This window comes from Callionymus lyra, chromosome 9 (genome assembly GCF_982586985.1).
Source record: "Callionymus lyra chromosome 9, fCalLyr1.hap1.1, whole genome shotgun sequence".
Lineage (NCBI taxonomy): Eukaryota > Metazoa > Chordata > Actinopteri > Syngnathiformes > Callionymidae > Callionymus > Callionymus lyra.
In genome coordinates this window covers 6,611,623-6,636,589 of record NC_141826.1, presented here as the reverse complement: position 1 = coordinate 6,636,589, position 24,967 = coordinate 6,611,623, and the positions used below count along the sequence as shown (strand labels likewise).

Here is a 24,967-nt window from a genome sequence, read left to right as displayed (position 1 = left end):
TTGGTTTTTAAAGCAATGATCAACTGTTGTCCCTATTGTCTTAGTTGATGATTTTTGTAAATCACACTCAACTTAATGGTTGCAAATTGGAAGTGGAAAGTGGAAAAATAGACCGCATCCCTCTGCAACACAATTATCTATATATAGCTTTACATACTGGATCTTTTATGTATTATTCTATAAGTTTTCAAACCTATCTCTTGTTAGTTTTACACTACAAAAAACGTATTGAAACATTGTACAAAACTACCTGGATATTTTACTGTTTGCAATGACGCTTCGTCGACAGCTGGTGGCGGTATGGAGCTATCTTGGTTACCAATACAAGAACGTAGAAGAAAAGACGACTTCCGGGGTAAATAAAGTGGTATGATCGCTGCTTGTTTAGGTAATGTATGATTACATTTGTTTTTATTTTTCAAAGAAATATGCGAAAATAACATATCGAATTCTAAACTGTACTCTTTTTAAAATCTGCTTTTGATTGCTAAAGATAAGAGCTTCGAGTAACATTTTACGTTTTATTTCTTCATTTTTTAACACTTTGCTCTTGTTTTTGGCCTTAATACAATATATGTGTTGTACCTTTTTGTACTTAGTTATATTTAGCTATATTTTTAAACTTTATAGTTTTCTAAACTGTACCGTTACTGCTGAGCTTTGCTGTGATTTCAGATATTTATCTCACCTTAAACGACATTGTTTTTTATTAGTGTAATGTCACACTCATCTGTGTTTACACTCACAGACCGCTATCTACCCCCATGAGTAGTTGGATGTGAGGACACACACATTTCTGTCATGGAGCTTTCTCAGAGAGACAGACTCTCCGAGCTTGTGGAGGGTCTGACTACAGCAGGAGAACCACAGCTCAACCAGCAAAAGATGAAAGAGCTCAAGAAGATCTGCAAGTATGTTCAATACATTTCAAGAGTGAGACAGTATAAATATATAACATTTGTTATTTACATGATAAAATATCATGAAACCTTCAGAAAGAGTGATCAATGACTGACTTTCTACTTTCCCCTTTCCCGGATCATGTCAATAACTTAAGAAGTATTTCCCATTGAGAAGCAGCTGCTCCATCATTATATATAATTGGAGTTTATAGACACTAGCCTCCAAACGCCTTTTACAGTAATCTCTATGGTCTTTTGTATTAGTCCAACTTGGTTTAACGGATACATTCTCTTTCCTCAGGGTGTCTAATGATTTTATCGACCATGTCTACCACCTGATTATGTCACAGTTAAACGAGGACCATGCAGAAATCCGCCTGTCAGCTTTCCAAATAGCTAGCGAGCTCTTCTCCAGATCACACCACTTCAGAACCCTTGTGGTGGACAACTTCCAGGTAGTACCATTGCTTAACATTAACCTTCTTCACAGTTTTGGGGGTTTTACTAATAAAATGCAGGTCTAGATAGAAGAGGTTTTGTTAAAGTGCTAGAGTCAGAGTCACTACAGTCATCAATGAAATGAGGCTCCGAAAAAAACGATACTTATATTTTTTCATTTTCTATTTTTTGTCATGAAGGACCTCCTGGATTTAACAGTGGAGACTGACACAGAGCTGCCTCTTCCTCCCCCAAAACCAGTTGCCAAAAAGTTGCGCTCACTGGCTATTCAAACAGTTCAGTCCTGGCAGGCTTCCTATGGGTCAGCGTATAAGAAGCTAGCCTTGGGCTATCATTTCCTCAAACAGGTTAAGAAGGTGGGAAATGCTATTTGTGTTTTATTTATGTTAAATTGTGCGTTTGCTCGTTGTTTCTGAATGACCATAAAAAAGGGTGTTTATACAATTTTATATAAAGCTGTACACAAGCATGTTTTGACTGATACAGGTGGATTTTAATGATGTTGAGGCTCGAACGATAGCAGAGAGAAGGAGGGAGGAGGAGAGACAGAGGAAAATGGAGAGGATTTACAAGGAGAGAGTGGAAGCTGCCACTAAAGAAATGGAAGGTATAAGTGGAACTCACTTTATTGTAACTTTATCACAACTTTATCACAAGTACTCAAATGTACAACGACCCTAAACTTTGTCTCTGCCAGAGAGCCACGAGGAGATTCAGGTGACTTTGACTGAAATGGACTCATGCATGGAGCTGCTGCTTCCGGATTTTGTCACGAGAGATTTTGAGACCAGTGAAGACCCTCCAAAGGGACAGACCCAAGTTGAACTAGAAGAGGAGGGTCCCTGCTGCAGTAAAGACTTGAGGACTGACACAGAAGGAGGAGAGGTCAAGGAGAAGGAGGTGGACACGGGTATAAATGCAGAAGTTGCAGGACAGGATGAAGATACAGACGAGGAGACAAATGGAGAGGGTGAAGAAAGCGGCGCTGAAGTAGAAGTTGAAGCCTCATTTTTAAGGAACTCTGGCTTCATTTCTCATTTATACTCTCTGGACTTAAAGCTGAACCCAGGTGAGAATAATCTGTTGTGATTTTTGCCCTGAGGTTTACACTTTGTATCTTCATCATCTCTCCTTCTATCTATCTATACAGGCATCCAGGTGCATGAGAATGATGATAATGAGGCTGTGGTTTCCACTGTGATCGACCTACATCGACTGATAAACAACAAGCACCTGCCTGCAGTGCAGAATTGGGTTCAGGTGTAGTTTTTTGTTTTTTTCCTAAGCTCAAAGGTTTTTGCTTTTAAAGCGCACACACACTTGGTCATCATATGCTCTGTTTTGTCTTGTCTTTATTTCCTTTCTATTGTATATTGTGTCTCACTCTGGGATTATACGATCTATCTTGGTCCATAAAATGTCAATGTGGCTTTTTGTTTGGATGCAGGTCTTCACCAAGTCTGGAGCAGATCAGCAGCTCCTAAGGAGAGCATTGGATCTAAAAAAGTCTTTGGAGGTCGCTCTGCAGAAACACAAAGAACTTCACATTGACTATAGGACAAGAATACGTAAAGTGGTAAGTCTAAAGTTTATTTATTATCCTCACAGGACCTGAGCTTTCGTTTGATATGCATGTCAACTCTTTCTAAATCTATATACTGAAAACAAAGAAAAGACTAAATTGTTTGAGAGATTGTGATTCGAAGGCTCGAAAACAAATGTGTTTGAGGTATCCCTTATGTTTTCTCTGGGTCAAGGTGAACGACCTCCACCACTGCATATGTATTTCTGGAAGCCAGGGAGGCCTTTGGGTCACCTTGACCCTTAGATAGCACAAGGGTTAAAGAACATAAACAAAATCAGGATTATAATATTTTTTCCTGAAATACAAAGTTAATATTTGTCCTCATATTTTGTTCAGGACAGACAAGAGTTTTCTGTTTAGGAGCTCAGTGATCAAAAATGAGCCTTCACATTGTTTTTTTGTTTATCCATAAAAGGCCGTTTTCACTTGTTGCTAATTTATGAACAAATCAATGCCAATGTCATGTCATTTTTGATTTTCTTATGCACTCCAAAACACACTCACTACCAATGTACATATAATGTTTAAAAATGATCTGTGAATGAAACGCATCTTATGGTATATTTATGTGTAAGACATTGAACGAATCATCACTCAGAAGCCTTTTTCTATTTAATAGCTACAAAAGTACTTCTGACAATAACGTTTTTGATACACAATGATCAGAATTAGGAACCGCTATTGCTTGTGTTGGAAAACCATAAAGGATTCTTTTTTTTTGTGGTGTCGGTACGGAATAAAAGATTGAAATAAGATAAGGCACAAAATAAGAAATAGAAACACTCTATAAATAAATATCCACTGTGTATATGAGCCATTTATCTTCTGAACAGAACATGCATTTCAACATCAGAAGACATTATTGGTAATAAAAGATTCAGGCATCAGTGTGTTGACAAAATCTATATGTAATTGAAATGAAACCTTTGTTTTTAGTTTGACTTTTTGTAGAGATAATTTTATACACATACGTCCTTTAACCCTGTGGTATCAAAGATTAGTGGTATTACAGGCAATAAGCAGCAGAAAATTAATGTTTGTACATTGGTGTATCAATAATCTGAAGCGCTCTTTTGTGGTGCAGGAGCTGCACGGAATGACCAGTAGATGGTAGCATTGTAAAATATAAGATTTCCTTCATAACACCTGAAGTCATAGGTTGACCAAAAACTACAGTTGATTGTACATGTGCTTATGTATAAAACCAGATGTGCAATGAGGCATTTTACACTGGTTAGTTTGAAGGTGAAAACCTGCTTCGAAACTATTTATTTGCAGTTCGTATGTGTGTTCTTCACATAGTCTACCTGTAATGTTATTGTTTTTCTGAATGAGCTGTGCTGGCCTCCCATCATGCCTATTAAATGAAAAAGAGAGAATTGTAAAATCAAAAAATGACCAGTTATATGACACAGGTTGATCAATGTGCTTTAATAGTTACCTAAACTTTAATCCACTTTTATAATGTTCTGTCATGTAGATGCACAATCCTGGGATATTACAAACATAGTGGAGGACGTAGTCAAACATCTGTCTGCAGATTCCTGTTTGAATACCAGTGATTAGAAATTACTCTGTGTATGCAGAGAACAAAAAAATCTTTAAAGTTGTAGGGTTTGAATCCGTCTTTAGCTGAACAGTGCAGCGGGATGACAGTGACAGAGCGTTAGGCGTCTGGCTCTGCCTGGTTATCACTGTCATGGACCAGTCTGCTGCACCAGCAGACCCAGCACGCAGATAATCACACAACTTACAGCCCCTTTATCATAATTAGCTTTTCCTTTTTAGCCTTAAAAGGCCTTCCATTACTGGGAGCTTCTCTATCGGACCAGTGACAAGGCAAACGATTGGTTTCTCTCCTGACTACACCGGCCAAGAAGCAGGAGCAGGACGGCCAGGTGGGATGGGTACTTACTACTACAGTCCATAACATGCTCTTAGTTACAGGGAAGTCCGGGTGAGTTGTCGGCAGACTTAAAATTGGCGTCATTCAAGGCTCTTTTGCCTTTTCCCGATGAAAGGCCTTTTCCCAGAACAACTGGTGTTTTCTTCCCAGACTGTGTCCCACATGCGGCCCTTATGATATCAGAGTAGAACTGGGTCCCGCAGAACATGCAGACAAGTTTTCTGACAGTCATTTTATTTTCTATTCATTATTGTTTAATAATAATAATACTTTTTTTTTAAAGGCACCTTTCTTGACACTTAAGGTCACTGCACATACTTTTAAAAATGGTTAAGCACAAAACAGATTAGGAAATAATTATAACATTGAAACGCTGTGAAAAGTGGATAGAAATTAAATAATGTGCAATATGTGTATATTGAAATCATATTTAGAAAAAAATAGTGATTTTAAATTGTTTTATTTTTTGTGAAAGGTTTTTAAATATGTCATTGGCATAGTTTATTTTATGTTTATTCAATGCTTTTCACACATTTTCCTTTTAAATATTTCCTATTTGTCCATCATATATTTTTGGCTTTTTCCTCTTTTGGCTTGGCAGCCCTTAACAACGGCGATAGTATATAATGTTGCCCTTTTAAAAAAAATATATTTTCCCACCCGAGTCCTTTGTTAAAAATATGTTTTACATATTCACCTGTGATCTTTCTTGACACCACCTTTCAGACCTTTCACGAGGTGAGGTCTGTACCAACGGTACAATAATCCTTTTTCTGGAATCACGATCAAGATCACAAATAACTACAACACTTATATTATGCATATCATTTTAAACAAGCCAAGTACAGTTTTAACAGAATACGCATTTATTGAAGCGTATTATTTATTTGTAGAAGTCATCTAATACTTGTAAAAACCTATTAAATAAATTGTAAATGATGATGAATAAATTAGATGAACATGTTTACAAAGTGTCGCCTGCAGGTGCTGTCTAACATGAAGATGTGCAGACGTATTAGAACATACAGTATCTGCTTTAAGAGTATTCAGTCACTCTGTGGCCCATTCATACAGACCTGGGCCTTGTTTACTGCTGATAACCCATCTTATCCAGGGACAATGAATGTGTTTCTCCGTGGAGATAAGCAGAGAAAGACTATCCCTCCATTTCTCCCCTCTTTTTCATTTGTACATTTATTGTCTGAAGGTATGGCTCCCTCACATCTGCAGAATAAATACCTTTTTTTTATCCTCTTCCTTTTGTGTTTATTGCTCTTTCATTAAATTGCTCGGTTTTCTTTAAAGAATAAATAGTAGCAGATGACTATGGAGAGATGTTACCAATGAATAGTTTTAAACCAATGACATGTCTGCTTAAAATGTATGGCTTGTTCTTTATATTTCTCTTATTCCTTGTTGAATACATCAGCAGCCTCATAGTGAAGAAAAGGCCTTCAATGCAATGAACTTGTCTTTGCTTCTAAGATAGGCAGTTATTGGTGTAAACTTTACATCATTAAATGACAAACGACTTACTTAATTACAGCTAAAACAGAGTAACACAAAACAAAAAGCACATTGAGAAAGAAGACTACATGACGTCAAATATGTCTAAAGAACTCATAGATGTGATTCCATACTGCCAAAGTTGACCTGAGATTGGTATTTAGATGTTTAATTGGCAATGAATGAAAATAAATAAACATGAAAGTGTATAATAAAGTGTTAGAACGGATGAATATTTTAAGGTTTGAAGATGGTGAAAAGTGGTCATCAACAATCAGAAACAACCAGCCAGCCTGAATCAGGGGTCTCTGATAGGAAATTGTCACCAAATTGGATCTAATGGATCCACTGGGAATGTGTGAACCTGCTGGTCTCCGTTGATATCGCTGACCACATTAATAAACTGAGCTCTCCACCAGACAGCGACCCTCGATGAACTTCCGTGGCGTTCCGGTATCAAGCGGCAGTGTGAAATCAGATTATTGGGCGGGTAAACTGGTGTTAAATTTTTTGATCAGGGATTAAGATGCGGTAGGAAGGAGAACTTGACTGGACAGATGGCAATAGACTCCTGGCAGGGAAATGTTTGGATTTCTCTGAGCCGGCTAATAGAGCTGCCAGGCTAGGTTAGTGGAATAAAGATGTCACCTTAGACATCATAGAAGCTGACTGCTCCCCAGAGACAAAAGCTGTTTGGGTGCTGGGGGTGGATGAGGATAATGGATGAAGCCATGAGGAGGACAGCCGAGTGGGAAGCTTTTTTTTCTTTCTTCGTTGGGGTAAGGGGAGTTGGCGGGTTGTCTCATGGGATCTTTCCCAGGTAGTAATGAATAGATGTGCGAGATGGTAATAGATATGACGGATATTGTGGGAATTGTAACTCCTCAGGAAGCGTTTGGTCTAATGACTCAGTAAATATGCTGAAATCAATCAGTCTCTTCAACAGAGCAAATAACATATCATTGCTGTTGTTAGTCAGGAAGGAGATTAGATTGAAATGCACCATAATATTGTCAGGAAGCCTCCAAATAAATTTACAAGTTGAACTTTTCAGGTTGTGTCAATAACAGATCGTAGATTAATAATTATTAATAGTGGTGATACCTCAAATACGGCTGCTATTCTGACTATATTCATTTGTTAGTGCCCGATTCCATACAATGTGTTGTAAACATACAATACATTTCTAATATGTTTGACCGATGGATGCATTTTAATTTTCTTTTCTTTTTTTTCAGTTTTCAATCAGTAAAATTTATTTTAACCTTTTCCTCCTTTTATTTAATTCCTCATAATTCATCATGTTTAACATTTTAACCCAAATGGAGTTGAAATTAATTTAAATAAAATGTCAAATTAGAACCTTTGTTGGCTTTAGCACATTGAAGTTTACTAGAAACTCATTTTATTTAATATATGTTATTATATTGTATTTTATCTAATGTATCTTATTCAGTATTGTATAACCCCAACACACCCCCATACACACATTACTAGAAATACATATATTCTTATTCTGACGACTTTTGCAATATAAAATTCAAGTGTGCCTACTTTTGATGTATTATAACATTTTTTTCATACGCATTTCACTCAATCATAATTTGTCTAATTTTTGTTTTCTATTTTGTATTTTCCTTCCAAATTGAATTAGCATTTTTTATAGAATTACTTACTTTTTTGTATGATACAAATTTGGCCTAATTTTAAGTTCAAATTTTAAATGCAGTGGCTTCATTAAACATTTTCTTTTGGCTGTTATGTATTTAAAATGACTGAATTCTTTTTTTTAGCGCCTCTGTTTTCTGGTCTTGAGCCTCGATAAATTTGTTTTGTAGTTCTTTGTTTTCATCTATTTTTTTTAAACACAAAATCACTCACAAACATTTTGGGACACATTTTTGCCTTGCAACGCATCGGATGCTGATATATTATTTAAAACTCACCAGGATAACACTAGTGGAAATAGTGACGTTCTAATGTTTCTCTAGCATGTGTGTGAATTTCATCAAGCCAACATTTCTCTCATTAGCTTTATAGAAATGTACACTGTATAGAATTGACAAGTTCTAGATCTAAATTGAATGTGAAGTGAAGAAAAGCGCTTATGTGTGTGTGTGTGTGTGTGTGTGTGTGTGTACTTGTGTGTGTATATGTGTAGCCAGGTGGTGAGCTATATTAACTTGTCAAGAAAGGCGGTGCAGACGTCAAATGGGGCTTTTTAAACTCCTTGTCTTCTATCTCCCGTCTTCAGTCTGTTTCATTTCCTCCTCCTAACTCATTTGTGTGTGCACGATAGCTCCTCCCCTCTCTGCCACACACCTGACTTATGGCTGTGCAGTAATAATTTGCCAGACCTTGGCAGGGCTGAGTGTACATTAGCATATAAATAGCAGATGCGCTGAGTGCCCATCACAGTCGACTACATTTAATTTTTGCTTTATAAGATTGAATGGGTTTTTAAATGCAGCACCATCAAACTTGCCAAGAGACAAATGAAGTCAGAGATGCAGTTGTCCAAGGCAGCATCCGCACATCATTTCTCGAAAGTATAAGAGTCTTATTTAAAGAGGCGGTGGAGAGCCAGAATAAGTAGAACATTTAGAGAAGTAGCCGCATACTTAAACTACCGATTCCCTCCTTTGGTCATAGAATCCCATTGGAGCCACCTGAATTGTTCCACTCGGACCAAGTGTGGATAAAAAAAAAAAGGTATCGTTATGAATTTAAAGGTTGGCTCAGGCCTACAACAGCATTTAATAGCACATTAAGATGCTCTGGTTGTTAAAACGATGGACTTAATTGATAGAGATAAACTGGACACACACAATTAAACATCTGCCGTGCTTTAAGACATTTCAGAAACAATACTTCTTATTACTGAGCTAAAGAAACTCAAAAAGAAGTTTGTACACCTGTACATCTGTTGTACATGAGTTTTGTTTTTAATTTACAAATGTATATGCTTTCTCCTGTCAGGATCATACATTATACTGACTAGCTTTTATAAAAAATGTTAGCAGGATGGTTTAAGTTTAAATGCAGAAGTAGAATGGATAGAAGTATTTCCCCGAAGGCCATACGATCTTATTTGTGCATGAGGTTTGTCAAGATTTATTATATATATAAACAAATTCAACATTTTTGTAACTTAAACAATTACCTACTTTTATTGAGGGAGAACCTGTTTCTAAAAAGCTATTCGTAATCAACACGAAGGATGTTTTGAAGCATCTTACTGTTATTATTTTATGTATTGTTTCGTGCTTGAAAAACCTGCCTGAAGTGGACATTGATTGGATAGAAGATACTTTGAGAAATGGATCATTATTTGGATCTGACCCTATTATGCATTTCAATGATAAAAAAAAGTTAAGGACCTTCTCAAAGTTTTTGATTGAAAATGGATTAATTTGATCAAACTAAACATCATAATTAATAATTAATCACACAATAACATTTTATATATATATATATATATATATTATATTATTGTTTTATTTTTTGCTTTATTTTGGAGTAAAAACCTACAGTTAACTTTATTATTTTACTGCAAACTGAATGCTTTAAAGTTACTCTTCATGATTCAAATGTGACAATACTTTCTTTAACTATCATTTCTAATGTGTTCAATAAATCTTGAGTTTCACTAGAAAAAAAACTACGAGAACTTTTGGCCTCTGTGTGATCTTCTGCTGGAGAATAAACCAGACCCTGTTAAAATGCAAAGGGGCCTCTCATGCAGCTATGTGTTGAAATGGAGGCCATATTTTAACAGAGCTCCCGTCAGCAAAATGTTTTGGTGGGAAAGCTAATTCTGCTCAGAGACTTACAGCTCTGCCAGGCCGCCCGACAGTAGCTGATGCTATCAGGATGAAATTAAGGTGAATTAAAGACAAAGAAGTAGGAAAAGATGGGAAAAGGATGATGTTAGTGCTGGGTTTTCCTGCAGCTGGGTGATCACTTCTTCAACTCAGGTCATTGATCAGAGCAGGATAAACCTGCTGAGATTAAAGAAGACACATAAAGAGCTGCTGTGTTGGGAGTGTGTGTCACTGTGTGTGTGTTGTTAGCGTAAATTAATTGTGCAGAGAATATTTTAGCTCACTAGTAAAGTTTAATAATGAGAAAGTTTGCTTGGTCTTTAACAGTATATTTTAAGATGAAATATAATCATGATACCAAAAAAAAAGATCTGAATTTGTCTCAAAATGTGACCCTTTTCTATTGCGCATCACATTCTCTGATATGATTTGATGGTGCGGTTAAACTGCATGTCAATTAGTGTAATTGTTTAGCTTCTTCAACTTGGTAGAAACTGCTTTTAATACGTTTTAATTGATCTATATTAAAAGCCTCAGCCTTTTTGTCATGCGGTTCACTTCCAGTGTGCGTGAGAGTAGCTGTGTGCGTGCGTGCACGTGTGTGTGACTACCTAACGACTCATTATTTTGAAACTAATCTTCACACTATAATGGTCTTCTCAGGCAGTAACAATGATATTGCCCACTAATGAAAAAGAGGCCATTGGGAATATCAGGTTAGTTTAATGCTAAGGTTTTACTGCCTCCCATAAGGCCAATCGCTGTAATTATTATGCAGATTTAGGATGGAGGGAGTGTGTGTGCATGCGTCCTCAGCTGGTAAAAGAGTAGCGACCGATGTAGTTGCATTATGGAAATGACCCCAGTGTGTATTGTGTTGTACTCGACATTGTTGCCCACTGGATGGCTTACAACTTCCCGAGGAAATTAGAAAACATAAATTCTGCTTAGTGCTGATAACAGCTCATCACACACACAAACACACACACACTCACACAAGTTAAAGCTCACACACATGGTTTTCTTCCAGAGTCTTGAGTGGATGTGTGAGGAATGAAGCAGAACCAATCTAACATGATTTGCAGTTATATTTAAAGCCTTTTTATTTATCTAATGCTGCTAAATAATCAAACTGATAAGAAATTTGATATCTATATATCAACATTAAGGTTAAATAATTAAGTATTATGAGTTGTAGTGGATTAGGAGACGGTGTATAAAAGATTACATAATAAATATGGACCTTCGGGAGGATGTAAAAGACCCCATTCTTTCTTTATAATAGGAATTGTAATCCTTGAGGTATTAGACTTATCATATGCTTGGCCTCTGGTACATATGAAGCTGTGATCACATTAACCATATGGGGGTCTACGCAATACTAATTTGGGGCCTATCTGTCCCCCCCAAATTAGCTACACACAGGTCAATATCAATTACAAGGACATGTGATGTGAAGACCGTTTTGCGTATCATGCCAATATTTGCAGAGAGAAAAAAACGAAATGCTAAATAAATATATATTATTAGTGATGTATAGGGGTGTAAGAAAATAGCCACACACTTAAATGTCACAATATTTTAATAACAATACAGTATGGATATTAAAAAACAATTTTTTTTCTTTTTTTGGGGGAGTTGGGTGAGGGGGGGTTCAAATCATGTTTATTTTTTTAAAGATTTTTTTCAGTTTAGCATTTCCAAGGTCTTCGAAATCCACTTTACTTTTACTATTACTTACTCTTTTATGCTTTGTATTTTAATAAAATGTGTATAAAATAACATTTATGTATGCGTTTATAAATTTTAGTGTTGCACTTAAACTTCCTGCCACTATATAGTAGCGTTCGTTACTTCCTCCGCAACTAAGGGCACAAGGAAATCCCACGAGAACATGGTGTTGACTGAGGATGAGAGGATACAGTCTACTCCAGCAGACTTTGAAGCTGATGTTTGGGCACTGGTTCCAAAATAATGAGAGCTGTTGACTTTGAGTCATGCGGTCTGTAAATTCTGCAAAGGTTCTTGCCAACGCAAACCACTATGCGTTCAATTAGTTTTGCACAAAATTAAATCACAATAATTCAGTTAATTAACTGGTTGTTAAATAGGCTAATTTAGAGAAGAGCAGAAGTTTTTTTTTATCTCATTCATATTCAATTAGATCTGCCCCTCTGGCTATAGAATACCTTGTATTTTACCTTTAACGGTCCTGTTAAAGGCCTCCTCTAAACACACCTGCTTCTCTCAGTAATTCTCATCCGTCCCATCCTCTTCAGATCACAGCTTCTTCAGATGACGAAGATGATGAATTTGATGAGGTTCCAGAGAAAGAAGGATATGAGCCCCACATTCCTGATCATCTCCGAGCCGAGTATGGTAAGCCCCTTCAAACAAACAAGTGACTCCGACACACGCCTCACTCTGGGAGACACGTGCATAAACACCGGGGTTAAGCTACAAAAGAGGAGTTACTTCTGCCGTGATCCCTCGGGATCTCCAAACAAACAGGCCACCTTCAAATGCAGTAACCAGGTGTACAGCTCTTTGTTTACACAGCATCAGTTCAAGGTGCTCTTGATCTGGAGTAAATGCTGAGAATGTTCATTCAGGTATAAATTATATATCATTATTCTTTCTTTTTATATGTTTATATGTTGTTACTAGCTTGTAGTATTATTCAACATAGCTTAATTCATGCACAAGTATTCATATTTTTGAGCCACATGTGAAACTCTTTCATTGAATTGAAAAGATTGAAGCATGAGATCAAACAATAAATGAAGCTGTTATTAATAGTTTTAATTCTTGACATGATTTAAGATATGATCACACGTATGTTATAAAAAAATGACTGATATATACTGATATATCGTGCAAAAGCCAGTTCTCCTGTTATTGTTGCAAAGAGACAGGCTGTTTTGAACATGCGTATCCATCATGATAGCTGTGGTCAACGTGTGTATTTGGCAAAATGCATTTATAGGTTAGAGATCAGGCCATTAACCAACTAACCAATTCACATTATTGCCACATCAGCCACACATGTTTCTGTTGTTTTCTAAATATGACCTGTAATATGAAAGTTGTGTGAATTATGACCACTAGCACTAACGCACCATGCCTAAGGTGATTGTGAAGTCGTGAGACTATTACAGTGCTGCTCTGTCAGCCATATTCATAAGAAACATTATCACTCATACACATGCATACATAGACTCTTGAGTCTTTATTGCTACGTCCATCTTAATGAAACCAACCTAACACATTGTTGACAGGGCTATTATTGCTAAGTCAGCCATGTTTCTGTACCCTTTGACCCATGAAGTGTTCTCCCCGGCAGTCTCCTGAATCATTATTTCCATGGTACCTACGAGCTTGTTCTTCTCTCCTTCCACCTCCCTCTATTACTAATCAATTAGACACTCAAGTAATTAGATTGTATCAGATCTGCCAAAAAAGCTGAGGGTGTGTGTGTCAGGGTGATTAGTGGCCTGCAAGGTAATGACAGAGGCCCGACCAAATTAACAATGCAACCCTTTTAATGAGCACCTATTAGCTCTGCTCACATGCACTCGTGCACACTAAAGCACACGCTTCTTCTGTCTTCACCAAATTTGCACAACATAAAAAATGTTGTCTTATGTTTTTGCTTACTTGGAAAAAATACAACAGTTACATGGGATGTTCACTTTGAAAGCATCAACCTAAGAACTTGTTTTGTCATCCCCGGTTGAAAAATACTGACTTTCTCTTGACCATATAACATAAGATGAAATGGCATAAACAAGAATATGTTTTATTGCAAATTTTTAAGCTAATGACAGTCAAACTGTCACAAACACAATATGTATTAATTTATGGGACAGATGGACATTGGCTCGATTTCTAACAAATAAATGGCTGGTCCATTACTACAGTCGATTACTATAAATATAATACTTTTGTAAATTTGTAAACTGTATTTTAGAAACGAAATAAAATGCTAAAATTAAAGTACAATTTAGGCAAATGCCAGATTTTCTACTGACCCATTGATTGAGTGAAACGATGATTCCTCACTCTATAAAATAAGATATAATATAAGATCTAGAATGAGTCGCCACCGACTGATACCACAACTGGATCTTGTTAAGGTTCAGGGTAAGAACAGAAGTGGTGAAGATGTCAGTAGTATCTATAAGATTTCTATAAGGTATTTTGTAGTGGAGGGATTTCAACGGAGGTAAAGAAGATATTGCAGGCAGCACAGAATGGTCGGAAAATACAAACGGTGATCTTCGGCAAAAAAAATACCAACGGTGATCTGTGGCAAAAAGGTTTAAAGGTCAAATAACGGCCATGATGAGATGGAATTGACATATTCAAACAGAAAGCAGAGTCAAAGCTGTCATTCTTATTTAGGATTTAGTATAATAAGGGAACAACTCTTTAACGGCAGATTAAACATACCATTGTATAATATTTGCCATTTATTAGCAGTATCAGTTTAGTAGTACACTTAACTTTAAATGATTCTCTCAATAGACCAATACTCCAAATTAGTAATGGAAACGAAAACCAAACGGAAATAAATGTTACTTTAATTAAAAAATATCTATGTATCATTGACTTTGATTTGAATATTGATTCACAGTAAAGACCGTTTAGTAAAATGTATGTTAATTCAAATTCATCTTCATCCTCCAAAGGTTATTGATCTTGTGTGTGAACTCTCAGCACCTCACTAAACCTTAGAAACAATAATAGAAATAAAACGAATGAGTCAGTTTGATGTGTCAGTATTTATTCATTCGTCAGATCCATTCCTTCTTCAATTGAGTCTATCAAGACCTTTTTGTTTCTATCTCTCCTCCCTTCTGCTCTGTTCTGTCAATCTGATTATCACTTCTCTTATCCCCCCTCTCTTCTGTCAGGACACTATCTGGCTCTTTCTCAAATTAACATTTTAATTACAGGCCCTGCTTAACCCTAGAAAATCAATACCTCTTTCCAGCCTTCCTCTCTTTTTTTCTCTTATATTTTCCACTCTAACACGCGCGCTCACACACACTCACAACTTTACACATTTCCTTCCCATTGATTTCGTGCGTCTTAACAACATCCAGACAAACCTCTGCCATTTACTGCCCTGAAAAGAACAGATTGAGTCTGTATTTCAGCATTTGACGGATGGAATCAGTAAATGGGTAAAGAGGAGTGGATTGAACAATGTGAGAGGAGATGTTTGCATTCCTTATGTTGCCTGAGCAAAAATTAGAGTCGGTTTAAGTTGGTTCACGTTTCATTTATCAATATTAAATAATTTCATCCATTTTATTTTGGTTACATTAGGCTTGACTTCAATTTTTTACACCTACAACTTAATATGAATCTGAAGTAAAATAAACAAAATGAAAGTCTTTACAGTAAAAAAAATTTAGAGTTGAAAAGCTAAACACAAAATCACATTTAAGATTTTTCTGAGGTACTTTCTAAAGCATGTCAAGGGGCATCTTAAATAAATATTGTATTTATGACCAGTAATATTTGATTGTGGTAACATTGCAAACAATGTGGAATGACTTTTGTGAAATAAAAGTGTTGTAAACAAAGTAACTATAACTTTGAATTTAATTGTTGCTTTACAAAAGTGTATATATTCCAAGACCTCCCTTTGGTAAATTATAGGTTTAGAGTTTGTTCCCAGGTCAGCTCTCTTTAATAGCTTTATACTTTTGAATTATTTTCATAATAATGCCTATTTTTCTAGAGCTATAGCTAGTTTCTAATTGGAAGCATTTATTGAATGCAAGTATAAATACAATTTATTGACCATGCTACAAGGGTGATCATTTTTATAAGGTTGAGAATGTGCCTTTGTCTTTCAAATGAAATTGCTCTCTGAATTGAAAACCAGATTTAACTACTCTTGTAAATCTGGCGTGACCCGACTAGAACTGTTGCACTCAGTTTAAGAAGATAAAGAAATTGTGTTATTTCTATGTTTTACTATATTGATAAGGGGCAATCAAAAAATGGCACTCCACACGTGACCATCATTGCAGTTTTGCATCTCTTGACAGGTGACAACCCAGACTGCAAATGTAAACATATGGGCCCATTATTAATGTTTAAAGTTGGATGGATCATGGGTGTATTGAAAATTAAATGTCTTCACTCTCAGCGAAGATTTTGTTTTCTAATTTTGTAAACTTTTAGGTGGATTTTAAGTGAGAAACGAGAAAGCACTATGCTCTTAATGCTGCTTGTTTTATTTTAACAGATTGCTCAGTTGAAAAAACTTGATGTTAGAACCTTTTTTACTAAAATTAAACTCAGTTTTAATATTGATTGTCAGATTGAACCTTCCTACCGTATTGCTTCAGTTGTCTCTGCTCTGAAGCATCAGGTCACCCCTAATAAAGTGGTGGATCATCTGGTTACTCGTCGTTTTCCTTTGATCTTCCCTTTAGCCGTGAGTTTAAATCCCCCAATAGTCCTGTGGCATTACCCATGAGCTTGTATGTCACCCTTTCATGCCACACAGCCACAGCAAAGCAAAAACCAGCTTCTGCATGTCTGTCATTCCTCTCAGTCTAATATGTTCATCAGGATGACATGACACTGGATCACGCTTGCTTCAGACCCATGGTCAAATCTGATGTCCAAACACCTTTCTTAAAACAGTGTACAACTTTAAAATTCTAAAATCATGCTATTTCTATTGAAGCTGTGTATGTGCTTTTGTTAAGTAAATTGTATATTTGACAGATTCAAAAAGATGCATCAGTTCAAATGATGAAAATTAATTGATGGGTATTTTTATGTATCTTTTATTTTAAACAGGTCTTGAGCCTTCTCCATCGACCTCAAAAGCACCTGTCGTCAGAAAGACTCCAGTGAACGTCCCTACAAAACCAACTGAACCTCAACCTTCTTCCTCAAGGAAAATGAAGCGACAGAGAGAGGAAGAAGAGGATCCAACATGTGCCGCAGCCACCATCAAGCTGCTGAAAAAGAATATAAGACTACCTGCTCAGCCCAGGTGACACAATCCCTTCCTTTTTTTTCCAACAAATTTCCTCATTGACCTCCACTTGTCTTCTGTGTGTCAGTAGCTCCTCTGGGCCGAGTCCCAAGCATAGCGATCCCACCCAGAAGGTTACTAAAGCTCCTGTAGTTCCATTTGGTCTTGACCTTTACTACTGGGGTGAGGAACTACCCAACGCTGGAAAGATCATCAAGTAAGCACTGTGTTATTTCTGCAAATTACGTTATTGAAGTTATTGACAAATTATTCTTAATTATGTTCAGATCTATAATTTATTTTTTTTATAAATGATACAGTGACAATCTTTTCAATTTTCCACAACACAAATAGAGCATGTTGTACAAACATAAACACATAGAGACAGTTAAGTACCTATATTTATATTTCTCTTTGTGTTCAGAGATGATGAAATGAGTCAAAAAGGGTCGAGAAATACAGTGGTCCCTCGTTTATTGTGGAGGTTACATTCTGAAACCCCCTGCAATAAACGAGATCCGTGAAATAGTGACTTTTTTTAAATGTATTCTTTCTCATTATCCTATAATCCCACCTCTTAATTATTGTTTTACACATTTTCACATCCTACATAACAACATGACATTATTAATGATTACTCACCCCGCAAAATATATTACAGCTCCTCTGATCACGCTGCGCCCCCATCCTCATCCCGAGTGTCATTTGTCTCCTTTTTTCCTATACAGAACCGAAGATTTATTTATTTTGTAGTGATGAAGTTGAGGGTTTTATGCAGGTCAGTGAAGGTGTCACGAGACTGAACGACGAGCGATTGGTCGAGTTGGAGGAAGTGTGTGTTAGTTTCTGGGGCACAGGGAAAGGAAACAGAGTGGTTATTGTTGTTAAACTGCGCAAGAAAAGAACATAATGTTAATGTTTTGGCATTGGCTGTGGCCTACAGCAGCCTGTGCACTAGTTACCAAATAAAGTTCGACAACTACAGGCCGTCTTTCAGCCTTCTCAGTAGGGAATGCTACAATATATTTACATGTTGCAGCCGACTGTCATTGGTGTGTGAATGGGTAAATGAATGACACCTCTGCGTTCTTCCTAGATCTACTGTCCATTTACTTGATTAAAAATATATATTATTATGTTAGGTGGCTGGGAAGTTAATATGGTAAAAATATAAATAAGAAAGTTTCAGTTAATTAGATTTTACATACATCTTGTATATACATTTGAAGAACCAAACATGTACAGTATTTGTGCTATTTAAGAGAAAATAATTAAAATATGAAACAATTTTGTTAACATATTTCTGTTTTTCCTCACTAGCTGATGAGAGAATCTATTTTAAATCATACAGACTCACTATGTCCAGGTAGGAGTATACAAAAGGCCAGACCCAGGACCAGCTTGAAAGACTTTTCTCCTCTCTGGCCAAACTGATCCAAATCCAGACTCTTTTATCCAACTTAATAATGAAATACTTAAACTGCTGTTATTCATCTTCCCTTCTTAGGTCAAGCTCACAGCATCAGTTCTGGGTTCCAGCTGAGGTGGTAGAAGAGGTGGACAACCCTGAACTTGAGGCTGAGAGCAGAAGCAGATACATCACCTTTCCAGGTAAATTCTCTCCTGTCAGCCACTACTGCCGAGCGCCTCTGGGTGAAGGGAGGTTGTGTCAGCGCCAGGACCGAGTTAAGGTAGCGAATCATTATTCCGGAAAACCAGAAATGTCAGGATTAAAACAAGTAGTTTCATAACTCGTGTTCCCCAGTGTCCCTTCCATGGGCGGATTGTTCCTCGGGATCAAGATGGCCGCCCTTGCACACAGGAGGACCGGCGGAGAGAGGAGCAGGAGGAGAGAAGGAGAAGAGAGGAACAGCCTGGTGAGATCTCTTTCAAGCAGTTCAACTTCTAAAACATACTCTGAAGCATTTGTCCTCTTATACGAATAAGCATTAAAAACAAAGGAATATTCTAAGATATTAATTGACTATTAAAAATAATATTTAATAGAATTATTTAATGCTAATAATTATCTTTATCTTACTAAAAAGTCAAACCATTTAGTGTTTATCAGCATTATATGACAATAACTGTAGAAAATGAAGAACAAAAATCTTACATACAGTGTTTATTAAAGATTAACTTTAAAAAGAAACAAGTATATTGGTATAAAAGCCCTTCTAAGATGGATTCAAACCTCAACACACAGTTCACAGTATTTATTTATACTAAAAGCGTAGGAAAAAACATGCTTTGCTGGTTTTTCCAGTCCTTAACATAGGCTTAAGCTTTTTTTCAACTCTTACATCTGGAAATCTATCAACAAAAAATTACTTTTAAAATATAATGACATCATAATAACATTAAACTAACTAGTTTAATTACATAAACGCAAGCCCTGAACGTGGACAGTCAAAGCTACTCTGTTAATCAGCAGCATGTGTGTGTGTGAGTGTGTGTGAGTGTGAGTGTATGGTGAGGGTCACGCAGTCCAGTGAGTTGTGAAATAGCATCTTTTGTTACCAACTACTATTGATCCGTATGTCAATCTTTCTCCCACAAATACCGGCCACGCACAAACACACACACCCTTTACAGTTCCTTCTGTGTATCCTACATGAAGCTGCAGGATTTTCGCACGATAATTATTATACAAATAAATCAAAGAACTACAGGGACTACTAGGAATACATTAAGAAATTTTTATCATGTTCAGTTGATCTAACACCAGACAAATATAAGTTGTTGATGTGCTGGCTGACATGGTGTGTTCTTTGTGCTGTTTTCCCATCTGGAAATATCCATTTTGCGAAGACAATTATCTACTCAAGTGCCGCAAATGGGCCTCAGTCAGCACATTGAACATGTCTGATGTATATACTTCATTTAAGATACTTACAGTACTTTAAGTAAATAAAAAAATCTTTATATTATACACAAACATTTAGCCTCAAGTCATAAAGTTTATCGTGTGTGTTGACAAATTGATCAAAAGAAGAATCTCTGGTACTCAAATCCACTGAAGATGAGGGTCTAATATATAGGAATAGTTGTATGTTGGGGGAGACGTGGCCTCTGCCCTCACACACTCATATTTAGACCCCATCCTGGTGGACTGGTAGGTGATGACAGAACGAAGAGCACGGCTGCGACACTAATGAGACTCACAAGACTTCCTTCTATCTCTCTCTGGGGCCGATTTTGGCTCTTCTCCTTCTCCTTTATCTTTTTTTTTTCTCCCTCATTTAACATTCCCGCATTTATCTCTTCTCTTTTTTATTGTGTTGTTGCCGGTCAACTGCAACACAAACCTTCAACATGCGTTGCAAATGCAGCTGTCCCTCTTTTAGGGGTAATGAGTCTCCTTAATACATCAGCTGCTTTTCAATTACCGCTCGCTGTGCATTGGTGTGTGTGTGCGAGCGGGATGAGGGATAGTTGAAGGTCCAGTCAGAGCCAGGGTCAGAGCAGCTGATTAATAGACACACACAGAGCCAGGGTCAGTGTTTTCACAGCGCAGAGGGTCCACATCCAATCCCATCACAATCATGGTGTAATTACTTTGCATTACTGCAGCTTTATCTCTAATTCCAGCGCAGTGTGTCATTAAGTTGATGAGTGTCTGCCGAGAGAGAGCCACTCTCAGGACGTTATCACTCGCAGTTATGACGTTTTGCTTTTCATTAGCGCCGCCCTGGCTTACACCAACCGTACCTGCTCGTTCGACTACTCCTAAAGTGGCCGGGACAAAACTTCCTACACTTAAATAATGACTCCCTGATGGTCTTATTTGGCTCCTCTGCAGTAAATGTTGACAAATCAGATGCAGGCCAATCATTTTTCAGCTCTTATGTCTTTCAAAAAGTATATTTTAAGAGCCGTGTGTGTTGACCTCAACCCGTTTTTCAAAAGGATTTATTTAACGTCATCTTATCTCGTAATTTCACACCTAATAAAATGAGTTAGCTGACATTTTTATTGTATTATTTCCACCCCTGTATCTTAACTCAATGTCAGGCAGTGGTTTCTTTGTTTAATTTACTTTTGCCTTGATTCACAATGAAAAAATGTTTACTTAAAATGCTACTGATGAAGCCTAATAAAGTTCTAAAATAACACTTACTCAATAGAAAAATGCACGAAAGCTTCACCATGTACTTTAAAAAGTAAACATGTCTTCGGTCATACCTAAAACCAGATGCGTTAACTGGAATGCCTGTGATGTTGAAAGATGTCATATGACTCCTATTAAACCACAGTTCCCAAAAAATGTGTACACTAATGATTGGTTATTGATGCCTTTTTAACCTTTTATTGACATGTATAAACACGTTAAATAATCTTGGATCTTTGTTGTTGTTTTACTGCCGTGTTCAGACAATCCTCAATTAGACCCTCTTGGTTTAGTTTAGTATAACTGATCTTTTCCAGTGAGTCTCGATACCTTAATGGTAGAGAAGATGCTTCTTGTAATCACATTATATATGCCTTTATTCATGGATGAATTTCACTCCTTTTACAGGAAGTCCAACACAAGCTTCTTGGTCTTGTACACTGACATTGTACTTTTGAGACCACAAACTCAGCTGTACATTTTTAAACCATTGATTTGCTTCTTCTTCTTGCAAGTACACTTTTAAAGATTCCACTTTTTCTTATCCACCCGTTTTTTGCAAGACTGGAGAGATGCGGAGCTGATGCGGGATATCGAGGCAGCCACGGGAGAAGACTTGGGGTCTGACAGAATTGGGAAAAAGGGCAAAGGAAAAGGGAAGAAGAAGAAATACCCAAACCTGAGCGACTTAAAACAGAGCGCCAACACGACCCGATCACGGCTGGAGAAACGTGTTTTCAACAAGTATGTGGTTTTCATCCTCTTGTCCTCCCATTGTTTATTCTTTCTTTATTACACGAAAAGAAAATATCCTCATCACACATTGTATCCAAATGAAGCTCGAAGCTCTCATCTGGTTTCTATTAACCAAGATTGTCTCGTATAGAGTTTGTGTTTTACTCATTTTAGGCTAATTTAACTTTGTTTTCATTTCAAAATAAAACACCTTTCAGACAGTCATAATCAAGACAACTTAAAGGATATAAATGCTAATGGCATGGGCTTCCATTGGTTAAGAAATAAAAAGCATGAGAATGGTACAAATGGAGCAAAAGGGAGGTAATTGTGTTCTATTTACAAAGTATTGAATGACGTGGATGTCTAAACAAGCCACCATACCAGCCGAGGGTCCATGTTCTCCTCCAGAGATGCTCATACCTGGAGGCGGTACAGATCTTTTTATGACAACCATTCGACCATGAAAAAACATGGAATATGAGCCTTTTTAAGGTTTCGTATGGTTGCTTTTCTTACGTTCATAAAAGAAACATGTAAGTCATGGAAACATTAAAAACACTCGTAAATTTCAGTGTCACCACCATTGAGTTTACTATGATGGTGGAGACATTGAATTTTCTTTTGAAATAAAAACTAGAGCAATGTCTCTAGAGATATTTGATGGTATTTGTTTGACTTTTAGGGAATGGACTCACGCTATCAATCAGATATTTGTGATAAACATGAAGGATCTTATTCAGAACAAATTTTTGGAGCGACTTTGACCACCAGCAATTAACCTGAATGGGTTTCCAATTTTAGGTTTACCACTGCTTGATGCATTATCAAAAGTTAGTTACTTACTTACAACATGTCTTTTAACATGTCTTATAAGTTACTTATAACATTAATTATGTCATTTTGTTTTTCATTTGTATGGTGATGTCTCTTGTTGTATATTAATTTATTACATTTTATTAATCGCCTTTTAAATTAATTATATTATTTGATTTATTTATTCTGTAAAGTCCCCAAAACTAAACCCTTATTTTTGTTTACTAAAACTAGCAATAAAAGTGTCTGATTCTGATTTGTGTCCTAAAGCAATATGTGTTGAGAACCACTAACTAATCTTTCAGTTTATCACTGAAATATAGCTTTGTGGAAAGACTTTTGTACTTTAAGTTCATTGGATTGGTCGTCCTTTTTCTGCTTTAGGTTAACAACAACAAGAGTACATTTTTGCCAGTTCATTTATTTTAATTTTCCCATTTTTGTGTACATTTACATTTGTGATCCACAACTAAGGAGAAAATAAGCAGTGTCTAGAGAAACTTCTAGTGAAGTTGATATTTAAACCTCTGTCATTCATACAGGTCGTGATCTTGATCAAGATATTAACAGGATTTTAACATCCTACATAGATTTGGTACCAACTAAGTTTTCTTACCTTTCTTGTAGTTTTGGTCACTTGTGTGGTGGTGTTAATACAGTGTTTCACTTTATTTTCAATCGTAGCTCAACACTTTTCAACCTGTTATTGATCATCTTCTGGTGGCTTTGAGTGTTGGTGTTTCTGTTCTAATGTCGTGTGACCTGCAGGAGCTCCATGCGTCGAGTGGCCCAGGTCCTGAGTAAAGCCGACAGCAGGAAGCACGATAAGTTTTCCAACCAGTTCAACTACGCTCTCAACTGACCTCCGTCCTGCACATCTCTCTCTCTCTCTCTCTGAAAGTACACAAATCTATCTCAAATCGTTTTTTGTTAAAGCTAATTTTGTATTTCTTCATGTGACTATTTTTTATTAATTTATTTGGATACTTGGATTGTGATGAAGTGACAACCATGACACTGTTATTTATCTACTTTATTTCAAAAATAATGTTTGTACTGTACTTTCAATATGATGATGTATTAAATCAATGTTTTCAGATAATTTGTTTGGTTTGATTGTTGACCTGATTGATGAGGATCATCTGGGAGGAGACCAAAGGTCGCCCCCCCGGCAGAAACTGTTGTGTCTCTTGGAGTGCAGGAATACTAGTTATTGGTGTGGAGAAGATTGTTGACCACCAACAACACAAAATTCTGACCCGCTCTAGTAGAAGAACTCACATTTCTCCGATCCTTAAAACTCTTCACTGGCTTCCAGTTTCTTTCAGGATCAACTTTAAAATTCTGGTTCTTACTTTCAGAGCTATTCATGGTCAGGCTCCTCCTTACATCACTGATCTGATCCAGCCTTACACCCCAGCTCGGGCTCCTAGGTCTGTGGATCAGAATCTACTGATGGTTCCACGCACACGGTTCAGGACCAGAGGAGAGAAATCCTTCCAGGCTGTTGCTCCTAAGCTTTGGAACGATCTTCCTCTCTCTTTGCGCTTGATGGAGTCTACTGACTCCTTTAATAAACATCTTAAGACCTTTTCATTTTTTCAAGCTTTTCCTTGATTTTCTTTATCTTGACCTTTAAAGTATATACTTTATTGAATATTGTTTTGATTGTTTAAGCGCTTTGTGACCCTGGTCTTGAAAAGCGCTACACAAATAAAAATGACTTACTTACTTACTTACAACACCATGCATATCAACCTATAGTTCACAAACACGCCTGCTCTCACACATCGAAGTTCTTTCATGAACATCTGGAGCATCTTGGACTATAGATGTAGCTCAGTGTGTACAGATGTGACTGTTAACTCAAAGTGATTGTCATCTTTTTTTCCCTGTGCGAATGCGCTTTATCGACCTTTAAACGACGCGGACAATTATCGTCTGCTGCATTTCACATGTTTTAATATCAAAGACAACATGAGCAGGAATATTCAGTACATCCATTAATCTCATTGAAACAAAATGACAGCTGAGTATTAACACATTAGTGACGAGATCAAGCCATTCCTCAGTGAGACATTCAATATTCAGACAGTTTTTTATTTAATAGAAAA

At 36.8% G+C, this 24,967-nt stretch overlaps 1 protein-coding gene across 2 annotated transcripts; it reads left to right on the top strand.

Annotated features, from left to right (window-relative positions):
- The first annotated feature begins 337 nt into the window (after positions 1-337).
- uvssa (UV-stimulated scaffold protein A) lies at positions 338-23,955 on the top strand. 2 transcript variants are annotated; one of them, XM_087799271.1, is made up of 15 exons: positions 338-388; positions 749-911; positions 1,204-1,357; positions 1,541-1,717; positions 1,848-1,968; positions 2,059-2,430; positions 2,512-2,621; positions 2,809-2,937; positions 12,462-12,561; positions 17,011-17,209; positions 17,283-17,408; positions 18,699-18,882; positions 18,957-19,068; positions 21,866-22,046; positions 23,622-23,955. In XM_087799271.1, the coding sequence occupies exons 2-15, from the start codon at positions 802-804 to the stop codon at positions 23,713-23,715; spliced, it is 2,169 nt and encodes a 722-aa protein (XP_087655397.1). In that variant the 5' UTR covers positions 338-388; positions 749-801; the 3' UTR covers positions 23,716-23,955. The 2 variants fall into 2 exon arrangements, with proteins under 2 accessions (XP_087655397.1, XP_087655396.1); XM_087799270.1 differs by having other exon boundaries at positions 17,280-17,408.
- Positions 23,956-24,967: the final 1,012 nt, after the last annotated feature.

What these genes read in the sequence shown, in the direction of transcription:
- uvssa (XM_087799270.1), top strand. Translation starts at nt 802, where the DNA reads ATGGAGCTTTCTCAGAGAGACAGACTCTCCGAGCTTGTGGAGGGTCTG. An exon ending in CAGTGCAGAATTGGGTTCAG is followed by an intron (nt 2,622 to 2,808) that starts GTGTAGTTTTTT and finishes GTTTGGATGCAG; the next exon opens with GTCTTCACCAAGTCTGGAGC. An exon ending in GAGAAACGTGTTTTCAACAA is followed by an intron (nt 22,047 to 23,621) that starts GTATGTGGTTTT and finishes TGTGACCTGCAG; the next exon opens with GAGCTCCATGCGTCGAGTGG.